The sequence below is a fragment of the Cheilinus undulatus genome, linkage group 8, assembly GCF_018320785.1.
Source record: "Cheilinus undulatus linkage group 8, ASM1832078v1, whole genome shotgun sequence".
Classification (NCBI taxonomy): Eukaryota; Metazoa; Chordata; class Actinopteri; order Labriformes; family Labridae; genus Cheilinus; species Cheilinus undulatus.
In genome coordinates this window covers 7782223-7801171 of record NC_054872.1, presented here as the reverse complement: position 1 = coordinate 7801171, position 18949 = coordinate 7782223, and the positions used below count along the sequence as shown (strand labels likewise).

Genomic DNA, 18949 nt, shown 5'->3' with positions numbered 1-18949 from the left:
TACCTGTTTTTAATATGAAGAAAATCATTTTCTTTTAAGCCCAACTCTAGAGACTTTAAACAGGAGACCTCCCGACCATGTGACTCACAGCCTTTAAGGTCAAAACCAGTTTAGCCTCTGCTTTCTTTATTTAATGGTAATTTAAAATAAGTTGAACTCCTACCTCCTCACTTTTTACTGCAGAGGATCATTGTCATTTATAAAGCCAAGGAATTAAAGTGTATATATACTTCACGGACATTTAACTGTCAGCCAACAAACATCCATATACATAACAATAAACATGACACCATTATTTCTTTTCAAACTTACCTCTTAGTTTGTAGCAGAAAAACCTGTGACTAAATATTCCTGCAGTACAGCTTCAATCTATACTTCTCGTCAGGGTGCAGAGCTGAGGAACAATAAGTTTGATGCCTCTTCATCAGTGTCAGGCTTTCTTATCACTGCTCACAATGACAGAGGAAGTGTTCTTGATGCAGGAATGCTTCCTCTTTAATTGTGAGCAGGTGTTCTTGATGCAGGAAGGTAGGAAATCACCATGAAGGTGACGCTGATGACTGATATGTACTGGTAAAGAGGACATGTGGACGTTTCTTTATGACGGTTTTTATGACGTTCTATGTAAATGTTAACAGTACAACTTCTGTAGAAGCTAAACTGGCACCTGTTAAACTCAGTTGCCAATTTCTGTTCTGTACTGTACATATTTCTGTACTGTTTTAAGGCCATTATCAATATGAAAAAGTGCTCAATGCATCTCCTTGTCTCCTTATATAGATGGCTGAGATTGAGAGCGAGTCAAATGCAGGGTCAGCGTGCAGGGGGAGTGGAGAAAGCTCTGAACATTTTCATAATAATTTTCAATCGAAAAACATGATAAAATGCACCAGAATGCGGAAAATTGTGTCAACTTTCAAAATTTTATTTTTTTATTTTATTCAGAAATAAATAAAGGTGCTGAGTTAAGGACATGAAGAAAAGATGAGGAAAGAACAGGAAACACCTTTAAAGATGAAGATCCTCCAGGAAGGACTGAAACATATACAACAGATACACATATACAACTTGCATTTTAATGGTAATATCCTGGTCATTAATCTAAAACTCCTTGTTTTTGTATTTTCGTCCTTCAGTGGAGCAAACTTCCATCCAGGAGTAAAAGAGCGGAGCAGAGAGAGAAAGGTAGAGAATGAAAGATTAGAGAAGGAACAGAGAGCAGAAAACAGAGTGAGTCAGAAAGGAATTGCTCAGATAGTACCTATAGATGATAAGTCCATTTTTAAAAATTCTGTTATGCTGTTGCTTTTGGACATTTTAAAACATACATAATAAGGGTACAGGTTATACACACACACTGATGTGTTTATTATGGGATAAGGTACTCAACACTTTAAAGTCATATAGATTCTTTTCTAATAGGCACATTAAGTTCTCCCAAACAAAATATGTGCATTCCATTAATACAAATAGCTTAAACAAATGGTGTTTGGGGGCCTTGTACCAGAGTCTGCTTAGGGCCTCACTTTTTCTTGGTCCTGGTAAGTTAATGTTGAAATTTGACTTAAAACTGCTGGCGTTAGGTCACTGTTATGCCTCCTTGTAAATCTAGCACCAAGTGCCTAATGTGTCAGATACACTATATTACCAAAAGTATTCACTCACCCATCCAAATAATTGAAATCAGGTGTTCCAATCACTTCTATGGCCACAGGTGTACAAAATCAAGCACCCAGGCATGCACACGGTCGCTCTCAGGAGCTCAGTGAATTCCAGCGTGGTACTGTGATAGGATGCCACCTGTGCAACAACTCAAGTTGTGAAATTTCCTCACTCCTAAATATTCCACAGTCAACTGTCATTGGTATTATAACAAAATGGAAGCTACTGGGAATGACAGCAACTCCATTACAAAGTGGTAGGCCATGTAAAACGACCGAGCGGGGTCAGCAGATGCTGAGGCGCATAGTGTGCAGAGGTTGCCAACTTTCTGCAGAGTCAATTGCGACAGACCTCCAAACTTCATGTGGCCTTCAGATTAGCTCAAGAACAGTGCGTATAGAGCTTCTTGGAATGGGTTTCCATGGCCAAGCAGCTGCATCCAAGCCATACATCACCAAGTGCAATGCAAAGCATCGGATGCAGTGGTGTAAAGTAGGGGTGACCCAGAATAGTCAGTGATTCGACGATTTGATTCCTTCGGAGTCTGATTTGTCTATGGACCCCATAGTCGAATGTTGTTATGTAACCAAGATTGTACCATTCTGACTACATGGGGGTGCCCATGGCTGCTAAGCCTGAGTTTCAGTTAGCTGGCATTTGCCGGTCATTGGCCGGTAAAAAGGGTGGAAGTTCAGCAGATAAAAATATAACCGGTCAAAATGTCTGGCAGAAAACACGCAGATGACCAGATAAGTTAAATACTTAATACTTCCATATTATATCTTGTGTTACCTAGAAGATATCTTTCGAGAATGCTTTAACTCATTGAGTGCCAGCTCTTTTATAAAATGGGAAGTGGCTTGTGCCAGCTTTTTTGGCCATTTTGAGTCATCTTTCAAGACCCACAGAACATTTTGTACTATGACTCTGAAAACACAGAATAGCTCAAATGAAAGAAGAAACTCTATCTCATCATGGAAAAACCCTTTTGTTTGCACCTTGTTCTGTTCTTGATTTATCTTAAGTTGAATAGAGGCTAGTTTCACCAAAAAGACCACTTGTTTTCTAGAAAGCTGAGAAAAGTGCATTTTTGTGAAAGAGAGTTTATCAAGCAAAACAGTGATTTGGATGTTATAATTTTGCCTTCAATGACATAAAAGACATCTGAAAATTGTATTACAAATGTTATTTTATTGTAAAATAAATAAAATAAATAAAAAAATACAAAATACAGCACAATACAGCTGGACGGCCACCATGTGACCCCCTATACACCCATGTCCTCTCCTGCTTAGGTGTTCCCTGGTGCTGCCTGTGAATTATAGAAGTAATGTAATCTATAATATGTTATATAGATTATGTATAATCTATGATATAGAATTTTTTTTGTTTTTTACCTCTACCAACTCGCTGTCGGTTTCATTAAGTAACCGATATCTCATGCAAAAGTTTAGAATTTCTTCCAGCATCCGCCGGCGAAACTGGCCACTTGGTCCCTCAGTTTTTTGGGGGGCATTTTGTGCTGATACTGAATATTTTATAACTTTTAGCTTAGATTACCTCCATCCCTGTGCCTCCACTTCCTGTTCTGATCTAAGATTTACCAACTCTTCCGACTCTCTCTCTTCGACTACATATCCCAGAAGCCCCAAAATTACTCACAGGGAGCGTGAGAGCGCCCCATTGTGCCAGCCGCCAAAAAAACACTTAGACGTTTGTATACATCAATGGCACTCCATGAGTTAATATAAACTAAAAGTAGACTAATCTTACTACATCTACTGTCCTGCGGTGCTGGGGTTGTTTATCTCCTCAGACGGTAAGCACATGGCTAATTATGTATGCACAGTGACGTCAAAACAAATCTATCTCTCTGCTCAGTACTGCTGGGGACTCTGCAGGGAAAGTTTGACCAGAGCTTTCTCGTAAAGCAGAATTTTAATCTCAGTGAGGTTTTCCTGGTTAATCAAAGGCTTAATATCATCAGTTGTATGGAGGGATTTTGAGTATGTCATCGCTGTGAGTAATGAAGAGGCTGAAACAAAGGGAACTGCTGAGCGTCATAAACACCGATGCAGCAGAGAGAGATAGGCTTACACCGAGAGCAGTTGTAGTGGACTTCGATTAACTACCTGTGACCAATCCTCAGATAAAGTTGGATTGTAGTCAACACAGAATCACATCGTGCAGAACTGCATGGACCGCTTGGAGCTCATAACAAAGGCTCTGTCTCTCTTCAAAGTAGCTGGTTGTTAATGCTCGGGATGTCCTGGCTAATTAGCAGAAGTAGTCTTGGATAAGCCGTTAATGAGAGGAGGACTGGACCGGACTATCTGCTGTGGAGCTTTTGTCTTTTCAGGACCAAATAAATAGTCCAAATTAACCAGGATGGTTGGATTTCCTGCTTTAGCAGAGGTTACAGATATCATCATGAGGACTGATACTAGCAACTGACGGTTAGACTCATTTTTCATTTGAAATGTAGAGTTCTAACGCAGTGTCCTGTTAAGAGAGCACTTTTATTATGTTCTTGGATGCTTCGTTGTTGTTGGTGGAGGATGGTATTTGGCTGTTGTAAGCTGCAATTTTATGATATCGGCCAATGTGCTAACAGGCTGACGGTGGTTATGTGAAGCTAACTGTTGATGTTTATGAGTTTAACTTGGGTGTATATTGTGTAACTGACTGCGTGTGTAAGGAAAAGCGCACAGCTTTTGTTTTGATACTTTGAACCAAAGAAAAATAAGTTCGAGATTTATGTGATTTGCTGCTGTTAATGCAGCAAAATAATGTTAAAGCAAATGTCCGGTAGTTGTTCTAAATGGCTGGAGTTCTTGAGGACTGCCAGTCATTTTGACCGGGGACAAAAAAAGTCTTGCGGGAATGCTGTTCTACTTTAAGTCGACTACAGGCAAAATCTGACAAATCAGATTCGACTGTGAAAAACCTTCGTCGAAGACACCTCAAGTGTAAAGCACGCCGCCACTTGACTCTAGAGCAGTGGAGACGCATTCTCTGGAGTGACAAATCACGCTTCTCCATCTGGCAATCTGATGGACGAGTCTGGGTTTGGTGGTAGCCAGAAGAACAGCACTTGCCTGACTGCATTATGCCAAGTGTAAAGTTTGGTGAAGGGGGGATTATGGTCTGGGCTTGTTTTTCAGGAGCTGGGCTTGGCCCCTTAGTTCCAGTGAAAGGAACTCTGTAGTATTTTTACAATAATAAAAACTAAATAACAAACCAGCAGTAAAAACTAATTTAAACAAAACTGAAATTGAACACAAAAAAGTGTAAACAAAATAGAAATAAAAACAAATGAAAAATCCAGAAAAATTATAAACTTGGTTCTTATCACAACAATTTCTGTACCAAACAACCAAAGCATTTTGATAATTTTATTTCATTCTGATACCAGACCTGGTGGTTGAGATACACGACTGACAGAAAAAAACATGCAAAAAACCAATAACACTCTAAACTCAAGTAGCCACAAGTTAAAAGTTTTAACTAGTGCTGTTACTCGATTAAAACATTTATCAAGTTAATTACATCACTATGCTGTGATTAATCATGATTAATCACAACTTTTTAAAAAATAGTTTAAAAATATTTGTATGTTTTTATATTTTTAAAGGTTGTTATTGTCAACTGTTTTATTTCTATTCTTTTAATTCCATGTACAGCACATTGAAAGTGTTGATCTGTGTCCTTATTGATACCACTATTGATATTCTCTATGGTTTGGTGGAAAGAAAAAATAAGGGCAAGTATTTAAACTACAAGTGGTCTTAGCTGAGTAGTGCTTGAGTTAAAAAGCTATGATTCAGTCTGTCACATCTGTTGTAAATCCCTCAAATATAAACACATATTCACAACAATATTTATTTAGAAAACTAAATGTTTCTATTTTTATGTGGCATTTGAACACATCATAACATAGAACCCAGTCGCCTAATTTACTGAGGTTACCTTAAATCATCATATTATCTGTCTTCAGCTGGTAAAGTTCGCCAATTAACTTCTATTTTGCCAATTCCACCGTGGATTTCTACACTGGATTGATATTGTTAAACAGGACTTGCTCAAAGTTTTGGAGCATTTTTCAGTATTTATCTGAGCAGCTGAAGAAGAAACCTGTCCCGAAGCAGCTGAAGAGAGCTTTAATTCAATTTAAAGTAGTTATAAAAGATTCACTTGTATTTATTTCACTGTTTAAATTTATCATTTGCCTAGGGTCTTTCCACAAGATTTCACCCTGTCTTACAACACATGTGGTTCTGTTGTTGTTAGCGTCTTTGCTAACATTAGCAAAGATGTGCTCTGCCTGAAGGTGGAACTTAAGACTCTTATGCTTCGGTGTAAAGACAGTTCATCACTGCAGCATGTACCCACAGTTTTGCTTTTATCTTCACTAATATTCTCCAGCTTTTTAAAAACAAAATTGCCATTTAGCAGACCTGGATCTGTCTCCTCACTCATTACTGCTGGCTGTGTCTGACCCTCTCACCTCTTCACCTCTAGGCACATAAAGATCTGTGCTGGAGGACTATGGGAGCAAGCTGTGGTCAAACTTAGTCATATGATTAATTAAGTTTCATTATTATTTTTTAACGCATTAAGGTCTCAAGATTAATCACAAGCGTTAATGCATTAATGTTAACAGCCCTAGTTTTAACTAATAAAATCATTTATTTACTAAGAGTAATTTAAGTTCACATGTACAAAGGAATATCTGGTAGTTTTCCTCAGGATGAATCAGGTCAATTAACCAACAAATTAATACAAACAGGGAGAGAATATGAAGAAGTCTATTAAATCAAGGAACAACTACCTAATCTCCCCAACTAACGGTAAAAGCACAAAACTATTATAAAAAACTTGGTACACCCAGCCTAGAGGATACCGAACGTAACATAAAAGTTGACCTCTTCCTTCACACTCCCAAGATGACCCAAGAACAAAAGAAGAGAAAACTGAACTCGCAGTCCACAAACAAAAAATGTATTACTCTTTTATTTGATCAATACAAACAAAATATTACCTCAGGAAGATATAGATAAACACAACCAACAAAACACTTAAAATCAAATACCTACCTGTCTAAGAAAAAATATATTACAAACCCAAACTGACTGCATAAAAACAGGAGAAAATAATCATCAAATAGCTCCTCTCCCCTACATACTTTTTCCTTTTAACAGTAATATAAAGGCACACATTATTTACAGCAATCTAAGATTCACAATCCGACACCAAACAAGCTGCTCTGTGGTGAAGTTGGCGTCTTCACTCTCGCTGTCTGTTCAAAATGTCAGCTGTCAGCTCCCAGCCAATCACCAGTCAGAATGTAACAGCTCTCCTCCTCTCATCTAATCAAAGATCATTGTCAAATAGCACACCTGAATTTATGGCAGTGGGTTTAACGTTTCCTGCAAGGGGGCTGAGGTAGCTATTGGTAGAAGGGTAGCAGTGGGGATTAAACTTTAATTTTAGATTTCGAGTTGCCATCAATTTTTGTGCCATCCAACAGTTAATATCTGTCACTGACAGCAGCTAAGCTTCCAGGGTCCTCAGGTCTAAGGGGCAGGTGTGGGGTCTACTCTTCTTTCCAGAAGAGACCACTCATGACAGACCACTGAAAAATAGAAAATCAAGCCCAAAATAGGATAGCAGAATCCTTTTAATTTTAAAGATAGAGGAAACAGAGCTTGATTAATCACAGATCTTCACGACGATTACAGGCTGGAAAAATCCAAGAATCTTGGTTATTTGAACCAGACCGAACACTCTGAACAAGTTCAGGGTCAATCCGGTACGTCTCCTGTCGTGAGTAATGTGCAGTTATATAGATCTCCTCGATGCGTCTGTTGTTGTGGTTGTATCTCACAACCACTCTGTCCATGTTGCTGCGAAGATCTCTCTGAGTTAAATATCTCCTGATGTCGTATGGCAAACGGTTGGCTCCAGGAGAGTTGAGGTTTCCGATGCTGTAGTATGTGTACTGGCTACTGTCCCAGATCTTTGGAAACAGACGCTCATTGTTGTAAAAAGGATGGAATCCATAATCTCCTTGGTCGGGTTTGCAGGTGGCCACCATGTTGTTGTCCAGGCAATTCTGAATGAACCAGTTCAGCAGTTTTAGACCATAGCGAGGTGGTTCATCGAACCCTAAGTACTCCAGCTGTCTGTATGAAGAGATGGTCTCTAGAGATGAAGAGGTGATCCTTATAGCTGAGGTCACAGCGACCAAAAGCACCAGTGTGATGTGGAACAGGGTCTTCATCACTTCAGCAATCTGTCTAAAGTAAAAAAAAACAAAATCTTTAGTTAAACATTTCTAAAATTAGTCATTCATGTTGAAGAGTCTGAACTTTCAGGCTGCCAGTGTGAGCAGTTCTTATTTTCATGGTGAGATCACCCAGAATGGAAAGTGAAACGATCACACTCATTGGCCACTTTATTAGGTACACCTGCTTAGTTGCTTGTAAACACAAATGGCTAATCAGCAAATCACATGGCAGCAACTCAATGCATTTAGGCCTGTAGACATGGTGAAGACGACTTGCTGAAGTACAAACCGAGTATCAGAATGGGGAAGAAAGGGGATTTCAGTGACTTTGAACGTGGCAGGGTTGTTGGTGCTTGATGGGCTGGTCTTAGTCTGCTGGGATTTTCACCAACAACTATCTCCAGGGTTTACAGAGAATTGTCTGGAAAAGGGAAAATATCCAAATGCAGAATACCATCTTTAGAGACACCGAAACTTCCCCAGATATGGTAAGGAAAAAATCTCAAGGTATTAGCAGTGGTGGACAAAGTATTCAACTCCAGTACTTGAGTCAAAGTATTGATACTCGTGGTCAAATCTTATTCAAGTACAAGTAAAAATTGCTTGGTAAAGTTAAAGTACTAAAGAATTTACTTTTGAAAATACTTAAGTATTCAAAATTACAAAGTACATTTTCTAATATCAGTACATTGCTGAATAAAATCATTTTCTTTTAAGCACAGCCTAAGAAACTTTGAACAGAAAACCTCCTGTCCATGTGACTCACAGCCTTTAAGGTCAACCCCCATTAAGCCTTTGCTCTCTTTATTTCATAGTATTGATTGAAAATAAGTTGAACTTCTACCTCCTCACTTTTTACTGCAGAGGATCATTGGGAGAATAAATATGTGACCAGTATTTCTTGTCAAACTTACCTCTTAGTTTGTAGCAGAAAAGGAAATCTTTATTTCTAAATATTCCTGCAGTACAGCTTCAATCGGTACTTCCTGTTATAGTCCAGAGCAGATGAATGATGAGTTTGATGCCTCTTTATCGGTGTCAAGCTTTTTATTTCTGCTCACAATGACAGAGGAAGTGTTCTTGATGCAGGAAGGCAGGAAGTCACCATGAAGGTGACAATAATGATGGTAAAGTATTGGTAAAGAGGACGTGTGTGTGTCTTTATGCATGTATGTTTTAACTGTCACTGCTGTGACAGCCACACTGAGGCTTTTGTGGTCAGGTTAAGTTTCAGACGTCTACTTCTACACACAGGCGTGTGAACATTGGCAGTCAGATAAAGAAGGCAGAAAAACTATGTAAACGTTAAAAGTAACTTCAAAAAATGCTTAACTAGCACCTGTTAAACTCTGTTGGTAGAGCAGGCACCTGTAAGCAGACTTCCATGTAAATGTTGGACTACAATGAATATACGCAGATCTTCTTTGACAGGTCACAGCTTCATGTGCACGACTATGCAAATGAAGGAGTGGGCCAAGCTTCATCCATTAACCTAGTGTTGTTGTTTCTCATGTTTCACAAAGACAACTCGAGTACATAGTAAATCAGTGTCTGAATGATTATGTCATTTTTTAAGGGGGGAAAATCCAAACCTATCTGGCCCAGTGTGAAAAAGTAATTGCCCCCTTTGTTAAATCATGAGTTAACTGTGATCAACCACAGTTTTGGAAAAGCTGAGTTCAAATTCACAGGCCACACCCAGGCCTGATTACCACCAGATTTGTTAAATGAAGAAATCACTTATAGTATAGTATATATATTATATAATAGAAGCTGTCAGACAAAGTGAAGTAGGCTACAAAATTTTATAAAAGAAACACATCATGCCACGATGCAAAGAAGCTCAAGAACAAATGAGGAACAATGTGATTGAAGTCTATCAATCTGAAAAAGGTTACAAAGCCATTTCCAAGGCTCTGGGACTCCAGCGAACCACGGTCAGAGCCAGTATCCACAAACGGAAAAAACTTGGAACAGTGGGGAACCTTCCCAGGAGTGATCAGCCAACCAAAATGACTCCAAGAGTGCAACGACAGCTCATCCAAAGAACTGCAGGTTTCACTGGCCTCAGTTAAGGTCAGAGTTCATGACTCAACCATAAGAAAGAAACTGGGCAAAAATGGCATCATGGGAGAGATCCAAGGCCAAAACCACTGCTGACAAAAAAGAATACAAATACTCATCTCACATTTACCAAGAAACATCTTGATGATCCCCGAGACTTTTAGAGAAATATTCTGTGGACTGATGAGACAAAAGTTGAACTTTTTGGAAGATGTGTGGCCCGTTACATCTGGAGTAAAAATAACACAGCATTTGATAACAACAACATCATGCCAACAGTCAAACATGGTGGTGGCAGTGTGATGGTCTGGGGCTGCTTTGCTGATTCAGGACCTGGACCACATGAATTCTGCTGTCCACCAGAAAATCCTGAAAGCCAACATCTGGCCATCAGTTGGTGCCCTCAAGCTCAAGCGCTCTTGGGTTATGCAGCAGATCAAGGACCCGAAACATACCAGCAAGTCCACCTCTGAATGGCTCAAGAAACACAAAATTAGGTTTTGGAGAGGCCAAGTCAAAATCCAGACTTAAATCCAACTGAGATGCTGTAGTGTGACCTTAAACAGGCAGTCCATGCTGGAAAACCCCTCCAGTATAACTAGGTTAAAACAATTATGTGAAGAAAAGAGGGCCAAAATTCCTCTACAGCGATGTGAAAGACTCATCACCAGTTATCGCAAATGCTTGATTTCAGTTATTGCTGCCAAGGGTGGCACAACAAGTTAGGTTCAGGGGAAAATTACTTTTTCACTTAGGGCCAGATAGGTTTGGACCCCATCCCCCCCACCCTTAAGTAATCATTCAGACACTGCATTTCCCATTTTCCATTTAGTTGTCTTTGTGAAATATAAACATTGGTTTAATGATCTGAAACATTTAGTTGTAATAAATATGCAAAAAACTCAGGAATCAGAAAGGGGGCAAATACTTTTTCACAGCACTGTATGTCTGTTCCAGTACATGTATGGAAATGTAATCCTTACAAAACTTACCTTTGTTTAGGAGAATGTTTCTCTGACTGCGACTCGTAGTCCTGAAACTGCAGCTTCAGTTTGTCCTTCCTGTTGGTGTACAGAGCTGATGAAGTGTTGATTTCTCTTACTCTGAAGAGAAGGGTGGTACAGCTGGAGTCTGCTGAGAGCTCTGTTTAAAGATAAGCAAGGCCACAGTTTATAATCACTCAGTGTGATGCTGATGGTTGTGAAATGTAGAAACTAAAGATAAGCAAGCTGGACTTGCAGAGAAGTGTCTGTTCTGCATTTAACCGTGTCACTGAGCTGTACAGTCAGACTGAAACTCTGTGATTGAGAGGTCAAAAGGTTTTCAGACTTCTGCTCTCACTTTGGTGTGTAAACAACTGTCTGATAAGGAAAGCAGTATGACGCTGTGAACACAAACAATAGAACAGCTGGATTAAAGGCAGCTATGACTTCCTCTTAGACCTTTTAGCAACAATCTTTTCATTCTCCCTAGTATAAAACAATCATGCTGGGTTTGGTCTTTTTTCCCCAAAATTCAGTAAAGGTTTGATATCTGATGTTGTAGAAAATATCTTGCCAGATTTTGCTTTGGTGTGAGGGATTAAAAGTGATTTTACCCTCCCTGCTCTGCTCCAATGACAGTCAGAGACACTCAACAGTAGGACTGTAAATCTGTATACAGTCCCAATCAAATTTAATTTCCTATTATTTGTATTTCAATCATTTTTAAATATTTATTCACAAATATTTCAATTAAGGGTGCATGAGGGTTGGACACGAACTTTTTCCCCTTCCTGCCACTTTGGCTGGTGGATTCAAAAATCTATTAGCCACTCACATTTTTTTTTACCAGCCACTTTATTTCAACAGGTAGCATGATGAGATGAGGTATACTATAAAAATGAAGAATTACAATATTTAGTATTAGTATTTAGTATTATAGTATAATTTTTTTAGATCTTGTTTCTCAACCAAAGTCAGTAGATTCAGGGCGCTTTCACATCAGCATCATCGATCCTTGCCCACTTGCGTATTTACTCAGTCTGAAACAGCAGGTGGCGGTATGCACTTAACTGGTTTGCAATGCCACCAAGGAGGAGAGAGAAGAAGAAGCTACCATGGTAACCACTCGGGTCATGACCTAATCGAAGATTGTTTTTGTTTTAACCCGGCAAAAAAGTCCATCCTGCAGCCACTGACAATTTTAAAATCACTTCTGAAGATGCTAGCAATGTTGCTCTTTTGATCTGCCTAGGGTTAGGGTTAGGCAGGTCTGCCTTTGCACCTCCTCTCACTGACTCCAACTTGTTTTCATCCATAAGGTGAGTCACAACAGACCATTTATTGACTCGATTCTGATGATTTCCCCCTTTTATTGAGGAAAAATGTGAACAAACTGCCATGCTGTAGAAAGTAGTTTAGTTTTTACGATGACATCACAAAGCTGGTACAACGCTCTGTCCTGTATCCGGGTGCGGTTGCATTCACATCTCATCCGAACCGAACCAGAGCCCACATGAATCGTTCCCAAGGCCACCTCCCCATGTGTGGTCGGGCCTGGCGTGCTTTGTTTGCATTCACACTAGCAAAATGAAACGGACTTTTGGCTGACGTGCACTCGGATCCTGGACCGGGCCCCTAGTGTGAAAGCACCCTGAGAAGCAGCTTGTGCACCAGTGAACCAAACTCTTGCTCCTTTTAAACTGTATTTGTCACCAGTTTGTCCTATACATGTCTGTGCAAATAGAGAAACTCCTGAGTTATAATTGTCCGCCTTAAGAGGATTTAATATTCTGTGCATGGTTTCTGCAATTTCACGCTGGAATTCAGGCCTTGTTTTCCAAACATGGACTCATATGAGCAAAACATCAGTTTAAAGACACCTTTAGCAGGTTGGCCAACTGCTGCACTGCTAGAGTCAAACCATCCCAGCACACAGCTGACTGTGAACATCTGACAGCAGCTCTGACACAGGGAGGAGGAGGAGGCAGGGTCCTTCAGTCATTAATGATGAGTTCTGCTAAGTTCAGATCATAAAGTCATTAAAACAAAAAAGGGACTCAACTCATGCAGTTTACCATGTCAGATCATTCTATTACACTGCTTTTATTTACCTGTTCTGGTGGCGGTTGTTGAGCACCTTCACCAGCCACTGCTCATAATGCTCCCCTTAAAAATCCAAGGGCCTGCCAGTGGGCCCTCCAATTTTCTTTGACTGTTTAGTTATTAACACAATGACTGTTCAAAAGTCTACCACATGTTACACATCACCAGAAAGTTCTGATTGGCTACAGACTTACACAAAATGCTAATAAAAGTGACAGTTCACCATTCAAAGCGCTCCTGTTCTCTCGTGATCATGACATTCCATCAAAAACAGTCTGCTGCATCAGAAAGAGTCAACACAATCTAAATCCAGTCAAATATTTAGTCCAAGAACAGGATCACATCCATAAAGATCCATGGACTGGTGTTGTATAATTTCAAATTTGCAGTTGTTAATCACTGTATCTGCCTTTTTTTCCAGGCAGTTATCAGCTATGCCGTATAGAAAAATGTCTGCCAACCTCTGACCCTCAGACTGACACCTCATTTGACTAGATGGGACCTTCCTTACTCTCTCTAGAGCCGAAAATAGCGAGAACCTGGTAGAAGGGAAGTCCCTGCCTCTCTTGTGATGTCTTGAGCCAGTGCAATATAAGGACCGGCATGCTGACAGAAACATGAAAATAGTTAAATCTTTAAATAATGTCTTCAGTTATGCAAATATTAGTGCTGGGTGATATTTAGATATAAAATTATTTTATTTCCTTACCATACCCATTTCTTTTGTTATTTTTTAAAGCTCATTAATTATCCAAAATATTTCAAAAATAGGAGGAGGACACGCCCCCTCCCTTGCAAGCGGGGTAGACAATGTAGGGCTGCAGATTTCTAGCCACTGCTTGGAGGACTGTGTTTGCTGCTATAGAGGAGACTGGCAAACAAAATTTCGTTGTATTTTTACCATGCAATGACAATGATCTACCTATCTTACTAGTAACTAATTTAATCCATCTACTGTAGTGAAATGTGATTAGTATCTATTCACTGTAAGTCAAATGTTTTAGGAAGGCTCTCCCTCATGTAGATCTGCCCACATCCTTGCATATTTTATACTCTGATCATGTCTAGTCAGCATCCTTGCACTCGTTACCCATCTTGCAACCATACTATCAATACTCACAAACTTGTATGTCGTAAAAATCACACCATCAAGAGCTTTTACATATTTCAATCTCATTTTTTTGGATACTTTTATCATTTTATTTATTTTTGTATTCAATGTTTAATTCCTGTACATTTAGAGCAAATCTAACCAAATTTGTTGTTGGCCAGTAAAGCTGATACTGATTCTGGCTCTGAAACTGAAACCTATTGGCGCTGCTGTTGTGAGGGAGTGGGGATGAATAAAATGTGTTTGGGGGATTTAAAGGTGCTTTGAGACTTTGGCAAAGTCCTTTCTAAAACTTTTTTTTTTTTGGCCAACAAACCATCTTATTGGTATATTTCTCTCCCACACCAAGCACCGAACACATGCACCCAAAACAATATAAACATATTTCAAGGAAAAATTGATCCAAAGCAGCACATTTGTACAGTCACTTTATTGTTCAACAGTAGAAACTCTCTTGAAAGCTTCCCAAAGACATAAAACCTATAAACATAAATCTATATTCACAAAGCAGGCTCACCAGGGGAACAAGACAGGTCAAACTTTCCTCATTACAATCTCAGAACCATGTTACTTTTTTCTCATTCAGACTACAGATACAGGCAGCGATGGAACATGTCAGCAATAATTATTATTTTATAAAAAGTTAGAATTCTTTCTGTCAAAGAAGTCACAGAGAGACTGAGCATCAGAGAGCATCACATTTCTATGCTAACGAAAGCCATCTGCCGTCGGAGAGAGGCGAGGAGATTGGGTCCAATCTGGTAGGTCTGTGAGGGATCATAATGAGCCGAGGCATAGATCTCCTCTATATGTCTGTTATTGTTGTTGTATTTGACCAGGACTCTGTCCATGTTACTCATACGATCCTTCCTGTTGTAGTATTTCCTGACCTCATACGGCAGGTCTTTGGCGTGGGGGGAGTTGAGGTTTCCGATGGTGTAATAGCTGTACTGGCGAGTGTCTCTGATTACTGGAAGCACATGCTGGCTGTTCCAGTATTTGTGAAATCCAAACTGTCCTTTGGTGGGGTCACACAGCGCCACCATGTTGTTATCCAGGCAGTCCTGAACGTACCACACCAGCAGTTTGAGACCGTGGCGAGGCGGCGGTTGGCCGAAGCCGCTGTCCTGCAGCTCCTGGTCTGAATCAAGGGTCTTGAGAGCTGAAGTCAGGAGGACTGAGAGCACCAATGTGAGATGGAACAAGAACTTCATCTCTTTGTTTGGCGTGGATCCTTATCAAGACAAAAACAGACAGAGTTAGGGTAGTCTCTGACTTTTATAGTCAGCCGATCATCAAACATCTCTATTACTTTGGTACTTAATGATCCATTTTTAAATTTTGATTAGAGATAAACCACCAAATCTGCAGTGGAAGCACTCGATCCAGGCCAGGTAGACAGAGAGTTCTGATAAAACTGCTGCTTTTCTACTGATACATCCAAGCTAATGGCTACACTGGCAGCAGCCATTGTATAAACTGACTTACAGTACAACTAAACCTAGTGATGAATGATGAGTACTTCTACTGATAATTCTTGTAATTTGCTACTCCTGATGGCTGATAAACGATAAGTACTGATATATATTTTTTAAATTGTTGATTTTAATAAGAACTTTATTTTTTGTATTGATCCACATCTGGGGGTAAGAGAAGTTAATGTGGCTGAGGTTGTATGCTTTACTTACTTATACTTCTGTGTTTTATAAATATTTGAATGCTTTATAAACAGTTTTCCACTTACAAAGTACAAACTCATGCTTATGCAGCTCTTAGGTATGAAGTCAAAACCAAATCATGCCAGGTCAGATGACGTTGTTGATGCTTCTAAAACCAGAGCAGGTGCACTTGTGCACCCACACCTTTCTCAGCTGAGCAGCAAATGTTCCATGAGGGACAGAGAGAGAGAGAGAGCTACAGGTGAAGGAGAGACACTGAGGTTTCAACAGGTCAGAAAACATCCTGTAAGGTATTTTTACCACCTCCCTCTCATCAGGCTCATACACAGCAACTGGCACTGCACCTGCTTAGAGTCACATATGATTTGCATAAAATCACAGCAAAAAACAAAACAAAACAAAAAACAGATACAAGAGCACATGAGCTATAGCTCTGGATGCCAATGTCTGGTCTGAATGTCTTTAAATGATCTTTAAAGCAAAAATTGAACTGTTTCTGATCAAAGATCAAACTGACAACATCATGCCAAAGTTATGATAGTTAACTAAAGCTAACTTAATAACTGAAACTTACATTCAAAAATCATTTTAGTCAACTGAAACAAAATAAAAATTAAGCTTTACCAAAAAAATCCAACATTTCATAGGTTGTAAAGAACTGAAATGGTCATTTGTTGAATTTGCAGCATTAGGAGGTCATATTTACTGAAGTCAAAGCTATTTCAATCAAAAACATCTTAACAGGTAAGTTCCATGTTAACATAGGAGCCCTTCTTTGATATCACCTTCACTATTCTTGCATCCATTGAACTTGTGAGTTTTTGGAGAGTTTCTGCTTGAATTTCTTTGCAGGATGTCAGAATATCCTCCCAGAGCTGCTGTTTTGATGTGAACTGCCTCCCACCCTCATAGATCTTTAGCTTGAGGATGCTCCAAAGGTTCTCAACAGGGTTGAGGTCAGGGGAGGATGGGGGCCACACCATGAGTTTTTCTCCTTTTATGCCCATAGCAGCCAATGACACAGAGCGATTCTTTTCAGCATGAGATGGAGCATTGTCATGCATGAAGATCATTTTGCTACAGAAGGCACGGTTCTCTTTTTGTACCATGGAAGCAAGTGGTCAGTCAGAAACTCTATATACTTTGCCGAGGCCATTTCACACCTTCAGGGACCCTAAAGGGGCCTACCAGCTCTCTCCTCATGAATCCGGCCCAGAACATGACTCTGCCCCCTCCTTGCTGACATCACAGCCTTATTGGGACATGGTGGCCATCCACCAACCATCCACTACTCCTCCATCAGGACCATCCAGAGTTGCACGGCACTCATCAGTCAACAAGACTGTTTGAAAATGAGTCTTCATGTATTTCTGGGCCCACTGGAACCGTTTCTGCTTGTGAGCATTGGTTAGGGGTGGCAGAATAGTAGATTTATGCACGACTGCAAGCCTCTGGAGGATCCTACACCTTGAAGTTGGTGGGACTCCAGAGGCACCAGCAGCTTCATATACCTGTTTGCTGCTTTGTAAAGACATTTTAGAAGCTGCTCTCTTAATCTGATGAATCGGCCACAGATTTCTTCACAGTACGTTGATCACACTTAAGTTTTCATGACATATCTAATGTTTTCATTCCTTGTCAAGCGTTACACTATTTGACACTTTTCATTGGCAGAGAGATCCTTTTTCTTTCCCATATTGCTGAAACCTGTGGCCTGCTTAATAATGTGGAACGGTCCATTTTGAGGTTTTGTTAAAAATAATTATCATTATGAAGTTTGTTCAAAAACATTTGAATTATGCTCTAATGGCCGATGACTTGAAAAATCTTCTGTCATTTGCATTAATATTTTGGAAAATCAGAGAAAAATATCATTTGCGGAATAATTTGGAACGTGGTTTTGTATAGCAGACAATGAAGACAAACAGGTAGATTTCTTGTAAGTAAAAAGCTGTCTCTATCAGAGGCTAAATGCTTCAGACATCTCTAGCATTTTCTTTAAAAAGGTAGAACGTGTCTATATGGAAGGAAAAAGTTCAAGTAACTGATATTATTAGGCTGATCCAAAATTACGTGAGCCCATCCAAAGTTGTGATCCTGGCTCTGTGCCTGCGTTAACCTCCCTGTACCAACGATGTACGTCATAAACTAAGAGACCACATACTTTGGTTTTAAAGAATGAAAAATGTCCTGACAAACTGTCAAAACTGATATTTCAACTAAACAAGAATTTTGGCCTACATATAAAGGCTACTCAATTATAGTAAAAGAGTATTAGTAGTAGTGGTACCAGCGCTGTATTCCTCTGACCATGGTTGAAGCTGATAATGTGCTCTTTTTTGTGGCAGTTCTTGTTTCATAAGCAGCTGATTGGTGGTTGAATGAGCCTCTTTCAAACAAAGTATGAAACATTTTGCTTATTTGGAACTATTTTGGACTACTTGGGGTCACACCTATTAACAATATCTTTAATGCAGGAATATTCCAGAAGATCCGTAGCATCACTGCCCTTAAACAGCTTACCTCTTAGCTGGTAAAGATGGGAGGGAAAACGTCAGACTCCAAATGCTCGTGCTGTAGCTTCAGTCCTGACTCCCCGCTGTGATTAACAGAGTGGATGCTTGACGTCTCTGTGCTGAGTGAGAGAAGGATAAAAGCTGCACTCTTGTTATTTTTGAGTGAGTTAAAGATATATTTCTTTCTGTTTACATGAAAGAGGAAGTGCTCTTGATGCCGCACAATCTGCAGCTTAAATTTAGACACGTGAAGGCTCAGCTTGACTGACCACAAGTGTGACTGTGACAGCTGTAGAGCAACGGTTTAAAATCTTGTGTGGCTGACATTCACTAGATGGACCAAAGTATGTGTCCGCTTCAGTTAATTGTTTAATTCAATCAGACCAGTTATCACGGGTGTGTAGAATCAAGCACCGAGCTACAAGGCTATAAAGGGGTATAAAGAGGAGAGCTTTCTGGGGCCCGGCCAAACAGGGGCCCATGGAGATCAGCAAAATCATGGTCCATTGTAAAGTTTTATTTTTAACCTGAATAATAACCAC

The 18949-nt window shown here is 39.7% G+C and overlaps 2 protein-coding genes across 2 annotated transcripts; both read right to left on the bottom strand.

The window, feature by feature from the left end:
• Positions 1-6735: 6735 nt before the first annotated feature.
• On the bottom strand, positions 6736-13706 carry LOC121513475. The gene is made up of 3 exons (XM_041793262.1): positions 13613-13706; positions 11008-11158; positions 6736-7961 (listed from the first exon to the last, which is right to left on the bottom strand). Exons 1-3 carry the CDS (start codon positions 13704-13706, stop codon positions 7379-7381), a joined length of 828 nt encoding a protein of 275 aa, XP_041649196.1. The 3' UTR covers positions 6736-7378.
• A 921-nt stretch (positions 13707-14627) lies between these two features.
• si:ch211-198c19.1 (uncharacterized protein LOC100151013 homolog) lies at positions 14628-18589 on the bottom strand. The gene is made up of 2 exons (XM_041794201.1): positions 18415-18589; positions 14628-15446 (listed from the first exon to the last, which is right to left on the bottom strand). The coding sequence occupies exon 2, from the start codon at positions 15424-15426 to the stop codon at positions 14908-14910; it is 519 nt and encodes a 172-aa protein (XP_041650135.1). The 5' UTR covers positions 15427-15446; positions 18415-18589; the 3' UTR covers positions 14628-14907.
• Positions 18590-18949: the final 360 nt, after the last annotated feature.

What these genes read in the sequence shown, in the direction of transcription:
- LOC121513475 (XM_041793262.1), bottom strand. Translation starts at nt 13,706, where the DNA reads ATGCCGGTCCTTATATTGCACTGGCTCAAGACATCACAAGAGAGGCAG. An exon ending in TATTTTCGGCTCTAGAGAGA is followed by an intron (nt 11,159 to 13,612) that starts GTAAGGAAGGTC and finishes ATCTTTAAACAG; the next exon opens with AGCTCTCAGCAGACTCCAGC. An exon ending in AAACATTCTCCTAAACAAAG is followed by an intron (nt 7,962 to 11,007) that starts GTAAGTTTTGTA and finishes TTTTTACTTTAG; the next exon opens with ACAGATTGCTGAAGTGATGA.
- si:ch211-198c19.1 (XM_041794201.1), bottom strand. Translation starts at nt 15,426, where the DNA reads ATGAAGTTCTTGTTCCATCTCACATTGGTGCTCTCAGTCCTCCTGACT.